Consider the following 16749-nt stretch of genomic DNA (forward strand, 5'->3'; position numbering starts at 1 on the left):
CTGCTAAATTTTCTTATTTCATATTGTTGGCTAAGTGTTTTTAGCATGGCTCTATGCTACTATATGTCTAAGATATCATCATTGTCCTTCCCCAAGACTATGAAGAACTGAGGAGTCACAAAGTAGCTTACAATCATTTTGCCTTTTTCTCCCCACAACAGACACCTTGTCAGGTAGGTGAGGCTGAGAGAGTTCTGACAGAACTGCTCTGCAAGAACAGCTCTAGCAGGACTGTGATTAGCCATCTCCATAACTGTCACAGAATACCTGTCATCTACCTTTCATTCCACAATATCTTCTATGTAAGGTTTTTAGAGAAAGAGATGTTATAATCTGAACTACTATATTTTAATGCATCATTTTTTCCTTGAAAGTAAGTAAATATCTGCTCAAATTACTTTGTTATTTAATACTTTGTTGTTCACTGCCCCCAAACTGGTAAATCCAAGAGGGGAGGTATAAAGGTAAAGGTATCCCCTGTGCAAGCACCGAGTCATGTCTGACCCTTGGGGTGACGCCCTCCAGCGTTTTCATGGCAGACTCAATACGGGGTGGTTTGCCAGTGCCTTCCCCAGTCATTACCGTTTACCCCCCAGCAAGCTGGGTACTCATTTTACCGACCTCGGAAGGATGGAAGGCTGAGTCAACCTTGAGCCGGCTGCTGGGATTGAACTCCCAGCCTCATGGGCAAAGCTTTCAGACGGCTGCCTTACCACTCTGCGCCACAAGAGGCTCTTGAGGGGAGGTATATACATTGACAAATAAATAATTAGCAAGAGAATACCTCGGGGGTGAAAGGGGGAAAGACCACTGAAGATATTTTTAGACTGTAGAAGTCTGTGATTTTCCTCATGGGACCTCTATGGAATATTGCCAGAGCTCTGCTGCTGTAGACATTTAATCTGGACATAATCCCCAAAATCTCTCCTACATTGTTAGGTTGCAGGGTACCACACTCAGGCGCTGGACCAAGACTTATGATGAAAAGGTTGTTTGCAGCTTGTGTTATTTCTTTTATCTGTTCCGAGTATGGTGAATGATTTGGTTTATTTTGTCTTATATACAAATGTGTGTCATTTTAAAATAGGGGCGGTTTTCTACTTAAAACTAGAAAAATCAGGCATGATAATCTTTCCCCTTTACATCTCAGATGAGTCACTGCAGTAGCCTTTTCTGCCATTATAAATAAATACTGGCAAGATCTTAGAAAACATTTGAACTTCATTCATTCTGAAGTGCAGCTCCACACTTTAAGTAGCAATTCATCTATTCACGTCAACATTACATCAAAGTTTCCTGCAATAAATACATAAAATGAGAATGACAAGCATGCAATGTTTAACACCTATGCACAGCTTAGAAACGCATCAGAAACTTTGGGAACACATCAGAACCCATGTGTGTATAGGGGTACAAATCCTGGCTTGCTGTGAAACTTATTGCATGACATTTGGGACCAGTCACGTCCTCTCATTTACCCTATCTCAGAAACTGTCATGACAATAAAGGGAAAGAGATGTGCATTGACCTGAGCTCCTAGGAGGAATGGCATTAAAATGAATTAAATAAACAAGTAACGATGATTACAGGAACTACCAATAGGCACATACTAAATATGTTTTCTGGGTAAAGTACTGAATTGCTTGAATACACATGCATTTTTTTTTTTTGGCCTACCATTTTTTACTCAGATGTACCCTATGCAGCCCTGGGTGTAAACTGTACGGAGCTTTTATTCCACTCCCAGGTCGATTCAGTCCCTCCCATCTGCACTGAAATCGATTTCCAGTTTGATTTCCATCGATGGAAATTTTCCATCTGCAACCGTCATGCCTCGACCAGCATTCACCGTACCTTTGCCTCGGAATATCAGGAAGCATTTATTTTCTGGAATATCCACCAATTCGCGCCGGATGCACCAAAGGATCCACTCGGCACTCGGATTAACCGGCATTCCTCCCCCCGCTCCTCCCCAATGGTGACGTTACGGAACTGTCTTTTGCTGATTGGTCAACCAACCCCCATGTTTCCAATGCTAACACTGCGTGGTTCTCTCTTGCTGATTGGTCGGCAACCCCCCCCCTTTCCAATGCTGACTGAACGTGTTTATCTCCTGCTGATTGGTCGACTCGCGGAGTCGAAAGAAAGGGGGAATAATTGTTTCACGGGTAAATATGCTGTTCAGCTCTGTTTTGAGAGCTTAGATTGTTTGAGACAGCATAGAAATGGAAAAGTGTACAAATACGGTAATAAAAAAAACATATCCAGGCGCACTCTGGTGGGAAGTACGTCAGAACGTCAGGAATCGATTTAAACTAACGTAATGCAGATGACGCAAGTATGTTAAAGCTGTTTCGTTTCGGAAATAATGTTTGTTGCAGATCACTCATAATGCCCGAGCCCGAATCGGGTGGAGATCGGCAAGAATAAAAGCGGGAAAATCAAGAGATGCAGAATAGGCCCTGATCTGGATAGCCCAGATTAGCTGCATTTTGTCAGATAATTAAGTAGAGTCGACACTGGTCTGAATTTGAATGAGAGACTGAGGTTCCTTTGCAGAAGCAGGCAATGGCAATCCTCCTTGGAACATCTCTTGCCTTTAAAATCCTACAGGATTGCCATAAGTCAGCTGCAACTTGACAGCAAAAAACCCAACCCAACCCCGTTGCAAATCTTACTTCCTACTACCTTCATTTCGATATGAGCATGATTGGTAATTGGAATGTCAAGTTACAGTACCAGAAGGAGTCAAAAGAAGGCAAGTCGCTTCCGTAGATCAGTGAATGGAAGTAAAACGACATAATGGCAAAAACTTATGAATGTATTCACTGCTGTTATTTCTTCATACAAAGATGTATCTTCATACAAAGATACAAAGGTATTTCATCAAAGGGTGATGCCAAAATGGGGTCCAGATGTTTAAAAATACCTGCTTTCAAAGTTAACACTTTTTCCTCAGTGGCTATCCCTATAACTTAAACCACCATAAGAAAATTTATAAAGAAAATAAACTTCTTTAAATGTACAAAGCCATTTGATTATACCAGTCCCACCTCTTATATTCCAAACTGGTGACAAGTGCTCAAGGATGAGCATCTTGAGGGGTCTCAAAGAAATTTCAACATATGCATATACACAGGGACATGATAGTGTACACATTTCTAGCAACATAATTTATGAAAGACTTTATTTGAATTTTATAACCATGGTTTAAACATTCATATTCACTCACCTTCAACATCAATGTACACACTCTGCATGTATCACAGGAGAAATTTCCTTTGGGCAATGATTTAAAAACATTGTCCTCTTTCTTATCCCTAGGTTTCAACAGCTCCTTGATATCAAGTCCTCGATACCAAGCTATTAAGGGTTTTGTTTCACATCCCCTTATTACCATTATAAGATGCCAATATCTAGTGATTATTCTTTTAATCCTGTTGGCATGGATTGAATATTCAAAATAACAGGTAATAGCATTTAATGAGATCTCCATTTGTACTGGAGCAAATCGTGTTGAGAAGCTGACAACGCCTTTTCACGTGCTTTCGTAATGATAGAAATAGGGCTTCCCCTTTATCTCAAGGAATGACCCAACTGGTCACTAGTTATTTTAAAATATTCCAAAGTTGCATTAATGGATCTGTGATGAAGGGATTGGCCTAAAGGTAAGTTATCCTTCATATGCGCATCCTCAAGCACTTATCATGCCTCAGATTCGGCATAAAGAATGCTCCCATGGTAGATAATTTTCTGTCGAAGGGCCATCATCTGGAGCAATGGTCCCCAACCTTTTTATCACCAGGGACCGGTCAACACTTAACAATTTCAGTGAGGCTCGGGGGGTGTAGTCTTTTGCTAAGGGACATCGCCGCCACCACCTGAGCCCCTGCTCCACTTGCTTTCCTGCCGGCACCCCTGACTTCCCACCACCCGCTGGGAGACACTGCCAGCAGCAGCTGTGCAGTGCCACACCAAGAGGGAGTCCCAGCCATGATGGCCATTGGAGAGCACCAAAGGTGAGCCAGCTGCAGAGTGGCAGGGCAGCCCCCAAGGCAGCAGACAGGGAGGAGGATGAGGAGGAGCTACGGCCCGGTACCAACTGATCCACAGACCAGTCACGGTCCCCGGTCCAGGGGTTGGGGACAGCTGATCTGGAGGACGTACATTTTTTCAGCATTGAACATATCAGAGCCCAAGCACGTCAACATTTGAACGTGAGCAAGTTATTACTACAAAGGGAAAGCTTTTACTTCTATGCATTGGAAATTTTGGGTCCTAGGGGACGCAACGCTTCTTGGGATTTATCTTGTTATTTATGAAATGTTTCTTTAAGGAGTGGCATGTAATGCACCTACCATTTAGCAGTTAGGCTAAAAATTATGAGTGATTCATTATGATTTAGGGACCCATGCCTCTTAGTTAACGGGATCCTCCAGGAAGACTTTGAGCCTTTGGCCAACTTTATACTATGAGATAACACATTATGTACTGTAATTTTTTTTATTTAGAATGCACAATTTTGGAGTTCAAATATATACTGGAAATATTGTGACAATTATATTTTGATGGTATGTATTTTTACTTCTTACACATATGATTGAATACACAAAGGAAGTGAACACATGAGAGTTTGAAATATAAGAGTTGGAATTGGTAAAATCAAATGGTTTTGTACAGTTAAAGAATGAGCCTCTTGTGGCGCAGAGTGGTAAGGCAGCAATATGCTGTCTGGAACTGTCTGCCCATGAGGTTGGGAGTTCGATCCCAGCAGCCGGCTCAAGGTCAACTCAGCCTTCCATCCTTCCGAGGTCGGTAAAATGAGTACCCAGCTTGCTGGGGGGTAAGCGGTAATGACTGGGGAAGGCACTGGCAAACCACCCCGTATTGAGTCTGCCATGAAAACGCTAGAGGGCGTCACCCCAAGGGTCAGACATGACTCGGTGCTTGCACAGGGGATACCTTTACCTTTACCTTACAGTTAAAGAAATTTATTCTCTTTATAAATTTTCTTATGGTTGTTTATGTTATCTTATAGGGAATAGCCACTGAGGAAAAGGTGTTAACCTTGAAAGCAGGTATTTTTTTTTAACATCAGGACCCTGTTTTGGCATCACCCCTTGATGAAATGCATTTGTATATTTATATGAAGGAATACGAAGGAGTTTCTAACAGCAGTGAATAAATTCATAAGTTTTTGCCATTACGTCAGTTGTCTTTGATTTGCTAAGTTACAGGACCAAGCATGTATGTTTATCAGATTATCTCTTCTCATGGAAGATACCAATAGCAAAATGCAACCGATTACATTTTTATGGAATAGGAGCTAGAAGGCTCATTTAGGTGTCATAAAATTTTCAAAAGCCTCTTGATTACGCAAAGGGGTTCTCTGTCTTGGCCAGACATCAGTGGAACATAAGAAAGGTAATGTGAGAGTGGCTGGCAAAAAGGAAGCTTTCGTGTCATGGCACGAAAAATGAATGTTTGCAGATACTCAACTCACCTCCTTTCCTGTTTTTATAGAATCGGAATATGCAGACAGATAGCAGTGCAAAATTTTCCAAACGTTCAGAGAGATTTATGGGCACTAGAGAAGTTCAAGTACTCTATGAAAGTAAAGGAAGAAGCTCAAAGAAGGTAATAGATGCTTTTAATTATTTAATTAATTTTATGCTTTTAATTATTTTCTTGTATTGTATTTGCAAGCCACATGAACCAGGTCTCTGGAAAGGTGATATTTAAATCTCAAATATAAGCACAATTTGCAAGCATTTAGAATTTCAGTTCATAGCATTAAAATCACCAAAGAAAACACTGGGTGTTTGTGGGAAGATTTATTAAGATTTATTATGATTGCATACTACTCCATTATGAAGTTTGTTTTCTTATGAATTTTATGTCTCTTTTTTAATGAGTTTTGCCTCTTAGGTAGTATGCTTATTTAAACTTGACCCAAAGTTGTCATTGGCATCAGCTGTGCTAAACTCTGTTTCAACATTAGGAGACATACCTTGTTTTAGCCTCACTTTGAATTTCCTTTGCATGCTGCAAGTAAATGCTAGGCTTTCCACATTTGGTCTTTCCTCCTCTCATTTCCCAGGCTGAAATTTGCCATATATGCTTTCTGCATCTGAGTTGGAGGCAGCTTCCCATCATGTTTTCCTCCTTTCCCCTTTTCCAAAAATGTTTATTTTGCAAAATGGTGGCTGCTTGCACCGAATTTCACCATTCTGTCCCTCGATCACCTCTCCCCTTCTCCCCACCCAAGTATGTGATTTTTAAAAACCAAACATAGGTTATCATGTTACAATGCTGCTGCAGCATAACTGCTATTTTTTACAGCTGAAAACAGCATTGGAACACGATCACACCTTTAAAAAAATAGACTTTTTCCAGACAGAGGGCACAAAGGGGAGGGAAGATGGCAATGAGATAGGAGACATGCACAAATAGCTCAAAATGGCCACCACAAGAAAAACCCCAAATGTAAGCATGTCCCCCTTTGGCAGCTGCAAATTAGATTCTGCCTTGAAAGATGAAACTGTAGGATGAGAGGGCAGTTTGGGTTTAGCAAGGTGGATTTTAGTGTAGAAACAGACAAAAAATGGCACTTTAAAAAGGCACATTCAAACAAAATTGCTAGTGCAGAATTGGTCCATGTTGCTTCCCTGGGCAGCTTTCAAGCAGGAACTGGGCGAGTGCCCCAGTGGCTCCTACAACATTTCTAAGAGACAGAAGTAAGCAGGTAGCAATATCTGCATCCTGCTGCTTCAAGGCAGCAGGTTAGCACGCTCAAGAATACTGCCTCAGAGGCTAGCCCCATGTTGGTCAGATCAGAGGACAATAATCAAGCAAAAATGTATTTAGTGAGGTGTACAGCACCACGCAGCATGACATCAATGGATAATCTCTGAAAGTGAGATGATGACTTGTGCATTATGCATGTATGAGTATTAACCCCCTCCCCCATGGCAAATATGACACAACTCTGGACGCCCCAATTTAAAATGGATGAAGTTGAGAAAGGAACTTTTTGTCAACAATATGTGCCTTCTTCAGCTGAGACAGAAGATGCCTAAACAACGCTGTTCTGTCATAGCAGTGATTCTTTCTCCTAGTGACAAGCCATGCCTCCTGTGAGATATGCATTGGACAATAAAGGCAGAACAGCCTGATTGCCATAACATTACACAGAAAACAACATTCTTGGAGTGGAGTCAGGCCCATAGACCCAGGTCTACCTTTCTTTCAGATGCACAGGATACCAATAGAACAAAGGCAATAAGCATCCTTTTTTTGTACACAGAATCTCTTATATGAATCTTAGTAACACAGCACATTCCCTCTCTCTAAACAGTACAATAAAGAAAGAAAGGAGTACATAATGAAGCCACACTGTTGTATTGTTGACCTGCCTTGGTTTGCATCTCTCTGGGTAACCTTGAACAAGTGGTTTTTCTGTCAACCGGCGGGCTACTATCGCAGGATTGTTAGAGGTCAGAAGCATAAGTATTTTAAAAACATTCTATGCACCAAAAAGGATGCTATAAAATCATAAATGTGGTACAGTAACTGTGCACCTTTACCCTTCATGTCCAAATAAGTGCTCTCTGAAACCAGTGCCATTTAACTTGCGACATAATTGCTATCAATTGTGCTGGTTTGGTGGAAATAATAAACAGGTTCTGTAACGGGTTTCTTTCAACCTCTGACATATCCCCCCACCCACCCCCGGCAACTGTACGGAAGACATGAGATTGCATATAACGGCCAAACAAATGCCAAGAGCAACTACCTCATGCACTGCTGCTTCACAGCTTCTGAGCTTAAGCTTACTAACAAAACTGAGTTCATTGCTCGGCCAATCCCATCAGCCGCTGAGAAAACAGAATACTTTGCATAGCCTACAGCAGCTGTGCTGCTAGGTGATCCAAAAAGAAAGCATTAGAAACAACTTTCTGAGGAAGTCTCAATGCATTATTGTCCTTGCAGAATTAAGGTCTGAATCGGAAAGCCTCATTTTGAGGAAAACCAAGGTAAATTAGGAATCATGTTAAATTATACATAAAACGACCACGTATTTTAACAGCCTAAAGACATGCTCAGTTAAAGTGTTTGGGTCTCATTACATATTACACAACCCTTGTGTCTGCCTTATCCTTTTAATTGTAAGACTGTTCCTGGGCCTGCATTTGGTTTCTTCTTTTAAAGAACTAATTATTTACAACACAAATTGAGCCCAATAGCACCTTTAAGACCAACAAAGATTTATTCAAGGTGTGAGCTTTTGTGTGCATGCACACTTCCCCAGACAAAATGGAACAAGAATCATAAAAGTACAGATATATATGAAAGATAATTCAGTGGCAAATTAGTAAACTGTGTCATAGTATTCAAATTATGCCAACACTTGAATCAACCCACTTGAATCTATTATTATTAAGTAGTCAAACATAAGGAATTATTTGTCTGCAACTGAAACTTAATTGCAAAGGTGTCAGTCTGTCATAGCATTTATTTATTTATCATGTGGTATGTGTGTAATAGATAGCCAGTAGATCCTAAGTTTGTCTGGCTGCCAGGGAAGAGATATTTGGAGATGGTTTGCCATTGCCTGTCCCCATGTCACGACCCTGATATTCCTTGGAGGTCACCCTTCCAAGCATTAGCCAGGGTTGACCCTGCTTAGCTTCCACTGTCCTGACCTGGATGGCCAAGGGTAGCCCAATATTATTGCATATCACTACGCAAAGGAAGACAACCTCTATTAGTCTCTTGCCTAGAAACCCTATGGGTGACCATAAGCCAGCTGTGACTGAACAGCACTTTATACACATACAATTACCACTGATTTATATAGTAAAGGGGCAAAGAGGACTTGGTGCTACGTTGTTTAATTGCCCTTACTCTGCTTGCCTGCCCAAAGTCTTACTTTTGGTACTCAAAACATCATCTTCTATAGAAAGAATGGCATATAAAAAACTTAAATATCTGTATCTGATCTCTAGAGGAGCAGGGACAAAGCCTCTATAAGGGCTGCTTTCAGTTCTGCTGTTGTTGGTTGTTCTGAGTGTGAGTTAATAAACAGTTGTGCTGGAAATATCAGCTACCATATATTGGACTCTTTTTTGGACACAGGACACTATTTGGTAGCTGGTAGATTAGAGCTAACACATTTCCTAAGGATAGATTCAAGTGGGTAGTCACGTTAGTCTGAAGCAGTACAACAAAAATTGAGTCCAATAGCACATTTCCTAAGGATTATACTCCATACCAACCAACTAATGTATAGACATGGACTTTAATAATAAAAGAATAGTAGATGGCTGGGTTTGGAAACTCACACTATTCAGCTAGAGGGAGGAACAGAGAACAGAGAAGCAATAGCCACAGCAAAACAAACACTTCAGCATTTTCTATAATTTTCCTGTGGTTTAACTGATCATTCGGTTAATTTCCTGTAAAACCACTGGGACAGAAAAACCACCCTGAAGCTTATGAGCTGGGCTTCCACAGACATAGTATGTCAGCATATATGGTGCTAACAGTCTTGGGGAATTAACTTTTTTCCCCTGTTTTCAAGAACCATTTGCTGTCAAGACTATAAGGCTCTTGCCATTAATCCATTCCTCTTACTTGTAATTAGTGAAATCATTAGCAGTCATTTCCTGTTTTAATTGCACTGTTCATTGTCAGCTGAAGCTTGAAATATACTGAACACACTGAAGCAATGAAAATTGAGAGCACGTATTTCAAAATTAAGAACTCCTGTTAAATCCATCAAACTTTTTGTTGTCACCCAATGAGAAAGGGAAATAATTGGGAATATTTCCAGGTCTCCTGTCCAAGTACCTGCTTAGCTTCTGCGATCTAATGAGATCAGGCTGTACCATGCTGCTTTCCCTCCTGTGGTATCAATATAATATGGAAATTGTCTTGCCCCGCCTATAGCATCCCAAGTTCTATTAACAGCCATCCATCCTAGACTGTGGAACACTATCTTAAGTGAACATTTTCCAAACGGAACCCTTTCTCCCTCTATGGCACTCATCTTATCATTATTTTTTTTTTCAATTTATTTCCCGCCACTCCCTTGTGGCTCATGGCAGATCACAGTGTCTTAAAACCCTATTAAAACCCCACTAAAACACATAAAAGCACTCCAACATGGAGGGGAAAGATAAGTAAAACCCGACTCCCACCCACACTACTAGCGGGGAGGAGAAGGAAGTCCCAACGATGTTTGCTTCAAGACCCCGGGGGGGGGGGCGAGGGTGGTAGATCTATCCTGCCAACCCTAGCCTCAACCATATATTATCATGTTATATCATGATTGTTATCTGTTATATATGTTCAATGTAAATGTTTTACAATGTTTTCTGTAAACTGCCCAGAGCTGTATGGAAGGGCTGTATAAAACTCTAATCTAAATAAATAAATAAAATAATAAAAATCTGTGATCACTTACTTTGATCAGAAAGCTGAAGTACTGGTACCTCTTGCATGCTGTAAGGAGAAAACAAAGTTATGATTAAATACTTGTGTACACACTGCTTTGTGGCAAATAGTTTTAATACATACACATCTGTGTTTAAAATATATAGAGAAAGGAACACAAAGGAAAGGAGGTATTTTGGCAAAGTATTAGAGACTTAGGCTGGCTTCTGCCAAGACAGAAAATCATATCATAGAATCATAGAGTTGGAAGGTGCCACACAGGCCATCTAGTCCAACTGCTCAACGCAGGATCAGCCCAGAGCATATTAAAATCCTTGCTTAGATGTAATACTTATTAATGGATCTCATTTAAAAAGCTAAATATCAGGGACGTCACACATTTACTACTCATATGCAGTCTCCCAAATCAGATGTGCATGAGATAAAGGTTCCAGTTTACTACATTTAAGAGATCAAAGCTATATTATTGTCAAAGCAATACTTGAAAGCACGCTGAACAACTCAAGAGCCAGAAGGTAATCATACTAAACCCAAAGATTTCTCAACTCTATTTCTGATTTTGATGAGCTCTCTCATATATCTATACATCAAAGGTAAGCAACAGAAGAAGCAAGACCAAGTGACAAGACTCCACCACCCTCACCAGCAGTAATTATCCCAGGAAAACAAACTGTGTACAAGGTTTAGAATTAAATAAACCCTTCTTGTAAAATCACTGAAGAATCACAAGGCTGATCCTCAATGGAACAGGCTTTCTCAGGAGATGGTGAGTTCTCCTTCTTTGGAAACTTTTAAGCAGAGGCTAGATAGTCATCTGACAGAAATGATGATTTTATTAACTTGGGCAGATTGTGAGTGGGTGGGCAGCATGGGATGTGCGGCCATTCACTCCCGCCGCAGCCAGTGCCACACCGCAGGGGGGAGGGGAAGTGTGGACGTCAATGCATTGGCAGGCACACACCAGTGCACCTCCCCTTCCCCCCGCAGCACAGTGCAGCGCTGGCTGCGGCAGGAGTAAATGGTTGCTTTGGTTGCAGAAGCGCCCAACCTAGGAGAAAGCTCTGGCCCTGGTTGAGGTCAAGCGAGCTTCTTTGGGGTCAGGGATCAACAATCAGTTGGATGCAGTGGAGCATAAAGGCGGTCATATCTGACACAGACCTAATTCAAGGATGTTTTAAGAAATTAGGAAAGGTGACAAAAGGGACATGGTCTGGTTGCTCAAACTTTAATGGATTTAAATACCCACTTTACTACATGGTAACTTGCACCATACATTTATGTACTTGTTTACACATCCCTCTTTAGGAGTATCACTCAGAACAATACCAAAGACACATGCTCTCATAAAAGCCTGTGAGCTTTCCACCACACCGTACAGAAACCTCATGATTGCTCCTTCCATCAGGCACACACAAGCATGGGAAAGCACACACTTATAACAATGTCTATAAAAACTTCAGCTACTTTCTCCACCACTAGGTTACATGTCTTTTCTCAAGATTGCAAGTATGAAAGGCAAACTAAAAATATAGCGCTAGGCTTGTCACTGTGTCTACACAGCATCACTCTGTTTCTTTTTGCACATTCATGTAGTGTACATCATGCATGCTACAGTTGCTTTTCCTCCCATTTTACTAGCCAAGAGGTTAGTAAAAGACCCACCGACCCACCCACACACCCACAGGTCTTTAATTTGATTTCATTGGTCCACAATTTTAGAAGTCATCTGTTGGGAATTCTAAGACTATATAAAGACCTGAAACCTTTCATATTTGAAGCAATTTTAGTATATTGTTCATACCATAAATCCTGGGATTTTGCAAGAATCAGAAGCATGCAATCTGGGGAAAATTGCTATTTATTTTCTTACTGTCTTTCTAAAAGTCCTTGGTTTGTAGTGACTTGAAGACATTTGATTTCCCATGAGCAGGCTTGCAGCCAAGAAGGGATTTGGATCCATTATTGAATATAAAGGAGGGTTGGGAAATCCTGCATCGTATTATTTGTATCTGGGTTAATTTATTTCTTTTTCCCAGCTTGCACCTTCACTGAAAAACATATCCACATCCATCCAGATTAATAAAATATTTTATGTGTAAATCAAGCATAAGTTTATGTTAAAAAGGTAAAGGTAAAGGTATCCCCTGTGCAAGCACCGAGTCATGTCTGACCCTTGGGGTGACGCCCTCTAGCGTTTTCTTGGCAGACTCAATACGGGGTGGTTTGCCAGTGCCTTCCCCAGTCATTACCATTTACCCCCCAGCAAGCTGGGTACTCATTTTACTGACCTCAGAAGGATGGAAGGCTGAGTCAACCTTGAGCCGGCTGCTGGGATTGAACTCCCAACCTCATGGGCAGACAGATTCAGACAGCATATCGCTGCCTTACCACTCTGCGCCACAAGAGGCTCATAAGTTTATGTTAGAAAGTGCTATTTTCTCTTTTAAACCAAAGCAACATTTATCCATGTTGATCTCATTAGTGCTGAAGGGTGTTATAACACGCGCATGAGTATCCATGCAACACTGAAGGCACACACAAACATTCCAAAGAACAAAAGACTTTTCTATTTTCTGTTTAGTGAAAAACAACCAGCAGTTCCTTTTTAAACACCACAAAGCTCTCTTTTTCAGACCAAAAAGGAACTGTCTAAACTATTCAAAAATGTGGAAAAATGAAATCTGTCATTCTATGATCTACCCCATCTTCCAAATAACATCTTGGAAGAATTTAGCAGACTAGATTTCTTTCAGCAGTAATGAGAAACCAAACTAAGTGAATTAAAAATACAATATCCTAAACAATTATTGAAAATTTGTTTACCAAATTATTTCCACAGATCAGAGGGTAGCCAACCCTTTTGAACCTGGGGACACTTTTGGAATTCTGAGATTGTGTGGTAGGCAGAGACTCAAAATGGCTCCCACAGGAGGCAAGGCTAGCCTGCAGTCTTTATGTTGTAATAGCAGCTTCCACTAAAGGAGCATTAAAAAAAATTGCACAGCCAATGAAATTTCCAATAGCCAATCAAAAGTCTTGCTGGGCAAAAGCCTTACTGTCTAAAGACACTTGGTGGGTACCAAGAAAGGTTTCAGCAGGTGCTATGGCACCCCCAGGTATTATGCTGGGGCCTCCTTGCATTGATAGCTGGACTGGGAAGTAAAAGTATGCCTAGATGACTATTTCCTGTACCTCTTCTTGCATACTGTAAGAAGCATCCCTGTTAACACTGGGGCATTTTATATTAAAGAATCCCACATAGTTTGTTCCTTGTGGTCTTCTTTATGATCCTTCCTTCAACTACTTTTTCATTAGGGAAAGCTAAGACAATGTTTATTACCTTTTTAATTTGAGGTACACTATGAGAGTTCAGACAGTTGTTTAATCAAGAATTACATACCATGAGGAAGTCGAAGAACTCCCTATCCCGAATCAATTCCCTAATCTCTACTACAAATGTTTAGTTTGATTACAAAAAAGAACCCTGAAGGAAATAGGAGGCTAGATGCTTGTAAGGGGATCAAGGGAACTATCCAAAGAGACAAGTTAACTCTGCTTCAGTAGCCTGAGACTCTTGGGGTTTATTTATCTATTTTGAGATTTCTAAAGTGCCTCTCTCCAAAATTAGTCTCGGGGCAGTATAAAAAAAGAGTAAAAAACCAAAAACCAAATACACATAGAAATTAGATTAAAATTCGGCTAAAACTAATTTCCTTAAGTTTTACTATCTAGCTCTGTTCTAGACATGACTTCCCAAAGAGCCAGATGAACAAGCTGAGATGTATTTTTTTTAAAGCCTGGCTCAAAGAGGGGGTACCCATCCAACAATAACCCCCAAAGTGGGGGTACTCAGGGGGCCTAGAGGCAGCCCAGACCTCAACCAAAGACCTGGTAGAAGAGCGTCATTTTGCAAGCCCTTTGGAAATGTGAGAGTTATATACCGCCCTGAGACATTGAAGTGAAGTCGTAGTATATAAATCAACTGAATGAATAAATAAAATGAATAAATAGAGGCCCACTTTGCTACCTTCAGCTCATTCCACCAGGTTGTAGCCAGGGCCAAGTACACCTCTTTAGGGCTGAGAATCGTCAGCAGATTAGAATTCACTGACCCTGCTCAGGAAGTGTACACAAAGAGACAGTCCCTCAGCTACACGTGTTGTCTTAAAGGTTAGAACCAGCACCGTAAGCCTCATCTGGATCTCAATCGGCAACCAATGCAGCTACTGGAGAACAGGTTGAATATGAGTTCTCATTGGGGTCCAGGCACTGCATTTTGTACGAACTGCAACAGGAGGAGTTCCAAATAAAAACATTCTTTCTCTCTCTCTGACAGAAAGACCGGGCAATTAATTGCGGGCAATTAATACCCCCCCCCCCGCCGCAAAGCAAGCGTTGGTGAGGAGTTGAGAAAGCACCTGGCTGCCACACTTCTGTCACTAATTAAAGGATAAACTCATGAGCCTATCCTAACTGCAAGTTTACAATATGCTGGGAAGTGTAAATAGACTTGTTTTACACATGGGTTAGCTGTACAGAGGGAGTACTGAGAAGAAGGATTCAGCTAATACGTCGAGATGTAGCTGCTCTCTCCAGTAGGGTTCAGACCACGGTAGTCAAACTGCGGCCCTCCAGATGTCCATGGACTACAATTCCCAAGAGCCCCCTGCCAGCGAATGCTGGCAGGGGGCTCATGGGAATTGTAGTCCATGGACATCTGGAGGGCCGCAGTATGACTACCCCGGTGCAGACATTTAACTAAAAATGTTTTAGAAAGCGATCTATGACTTTGAAAGTAAGCCTTTGTATGGCCCAGTCCAGATAGACATGTTGTATTTTTCTGCAGTTATTACCTTTTGTTATAGCTTTTGAAATGTCATTTATTATCTTGCAATGTCTTCTATATTATGATTTTCCTATTGTAATAAATTAATCAGCATATTTTGACACAAAGTCTACCTAGGTCATGCAGTTTGTGTTCCTAATCAAATTGGGGCTTTTTATACAGAAAACATATAAAAGGTTTAAACATGATATCCAGGGTCTCAGGAATAAATGGAATATAGAGTTAGATTGTCCTGTTTTGCCAAGATAATGGGATGCAACACTTAATTTCATACATATTGTTTCTATGAATCTCAAACTGAAACTTATTTTTTTTTAAGTTTAGAATACATTAGACTGGGGTTTCTTGATGGCCCTAAAGGGTTTCCTGAATGTGTGTGAGTTAATTAATTTTAATATATTCTTAAAAATTTGTTAAACATTTATCAAGAGACTCTTGTGGCGCAGAGTGGTAAGGCAGCAGAAATGCTGTCTGAAGCTGTCTGTCCATGAGCTTGGGAGTTCGATCCCAGCAGCCGGCTCAAGGTTGACTCAGCCTTCCATCCTTCCGAGGTCGGTAAAATGAGTACCCAGCTTGCTGGGGGGTAAACGGTAATGACTGGGGAAGGCACTGGCAAACCACCCCGTATTGAGTCTGCCATGAAAACGCTAGAGGGCGTCACCCCAAGGGTCAGACATGACCCAGTGCTTGCACAGGGGATACCTTTACCTTTACCTTTAAACATTTATCGGGTGATATGACATGGCCAATGATGGGTCAGGAGGGGGTGGGGAGGGGGTGGGAAGGGGAGGGGAGGGGGCCCGGGTGGGTGTGTACACAGCTATGCTACCTGGCCATATTCTGCATGTTCACACCACCTCTGGGGTTTCTTGAAACCTGAAGAATATTTCAGGGATTTCTCAATGGCAAAAAAGTTGAGAAAGGCTGCTATAGGGCCTTGTTAGAAAAAGACTAAGTAAAGTGTCTAATTGCTAGCATTGTAACTTACAAGATATGTTAAATATATCTTCTGGGCCCCTTCAGGGAGGAAGTAATTACTCATATCAATTTTGTATTAGAATATTCATTCATATTTGAGGATCCTTATGCAACAATAATAAAATAACTTTGCTATAGTTTGCCTTTCCCAGTTGGCTCAGGCACGTAATGACATACAATTAATTTTGACACTGATAAACCGTTTTTGAATGTTTTAAACTAAAATATATTAATATCTGCCTATAACCTGGAGGCTAAATCATGATCAATTAAAGCGAATCTTCTATGTTATTGCTGCTGCTAAAAGATAGTACAGGAGAGATAAAAATGCCCACCTCCTGTGATCCAGTGGGTTGAAGATCTTCCAACCATATCAATATTTGAGCATTTATAGCATATAAATGACAACTGCCCATGAACATCGTTTTAGGTATATGGAAACCTTTTATAGATGCTTATGTGTAAAA

At 40.9% G+C, this 16749-nt stretch overlaps 1 protein-coding gene across 8 annotated transcripts in view; it reads right to left on the reverse strand.

Moving 5' to 3' along the window:
* THRB (thyroid hormone receptor beta) overlaps positions 1-16749 on the reverse strand; it is a 184297-nt gene that overhangs the window by 114021 nt on the left and 53527 nt on the right. For all 8 annotated transcript variants that reach the window (XM_077302752.1, XM_077302751.1, XM_077302750.1 and 5 more), the window contains one exon: positions 10469-10506. Coding sequence is in view for 1 of the 8 variants with exons in the window: in XM_077302749.1 (XP_077158864.1) it covers positions 10469-10506 (38 nt within the window). In the remaining 7 variants the exon portion in view is untranslated. The remainder of the gene's footprint in view (positions 1-10468; positions 10507-16749) is intronic.

The sequence above is a fragment of the Paroedura picta genome, chromosome 11, assembly GCF_049243985.1.
Source record: "Paroedura picta isolate Pp20150507F chromosome 11, Ppicta_v3.0, whole genome shotgun sequence".
Taxonomy (NCBI): Eukaryota; Metazoa; Chordata; class Lepidosauria; order Squamata; family Gekkonidae; genus Paroedura; species Paroedura picta.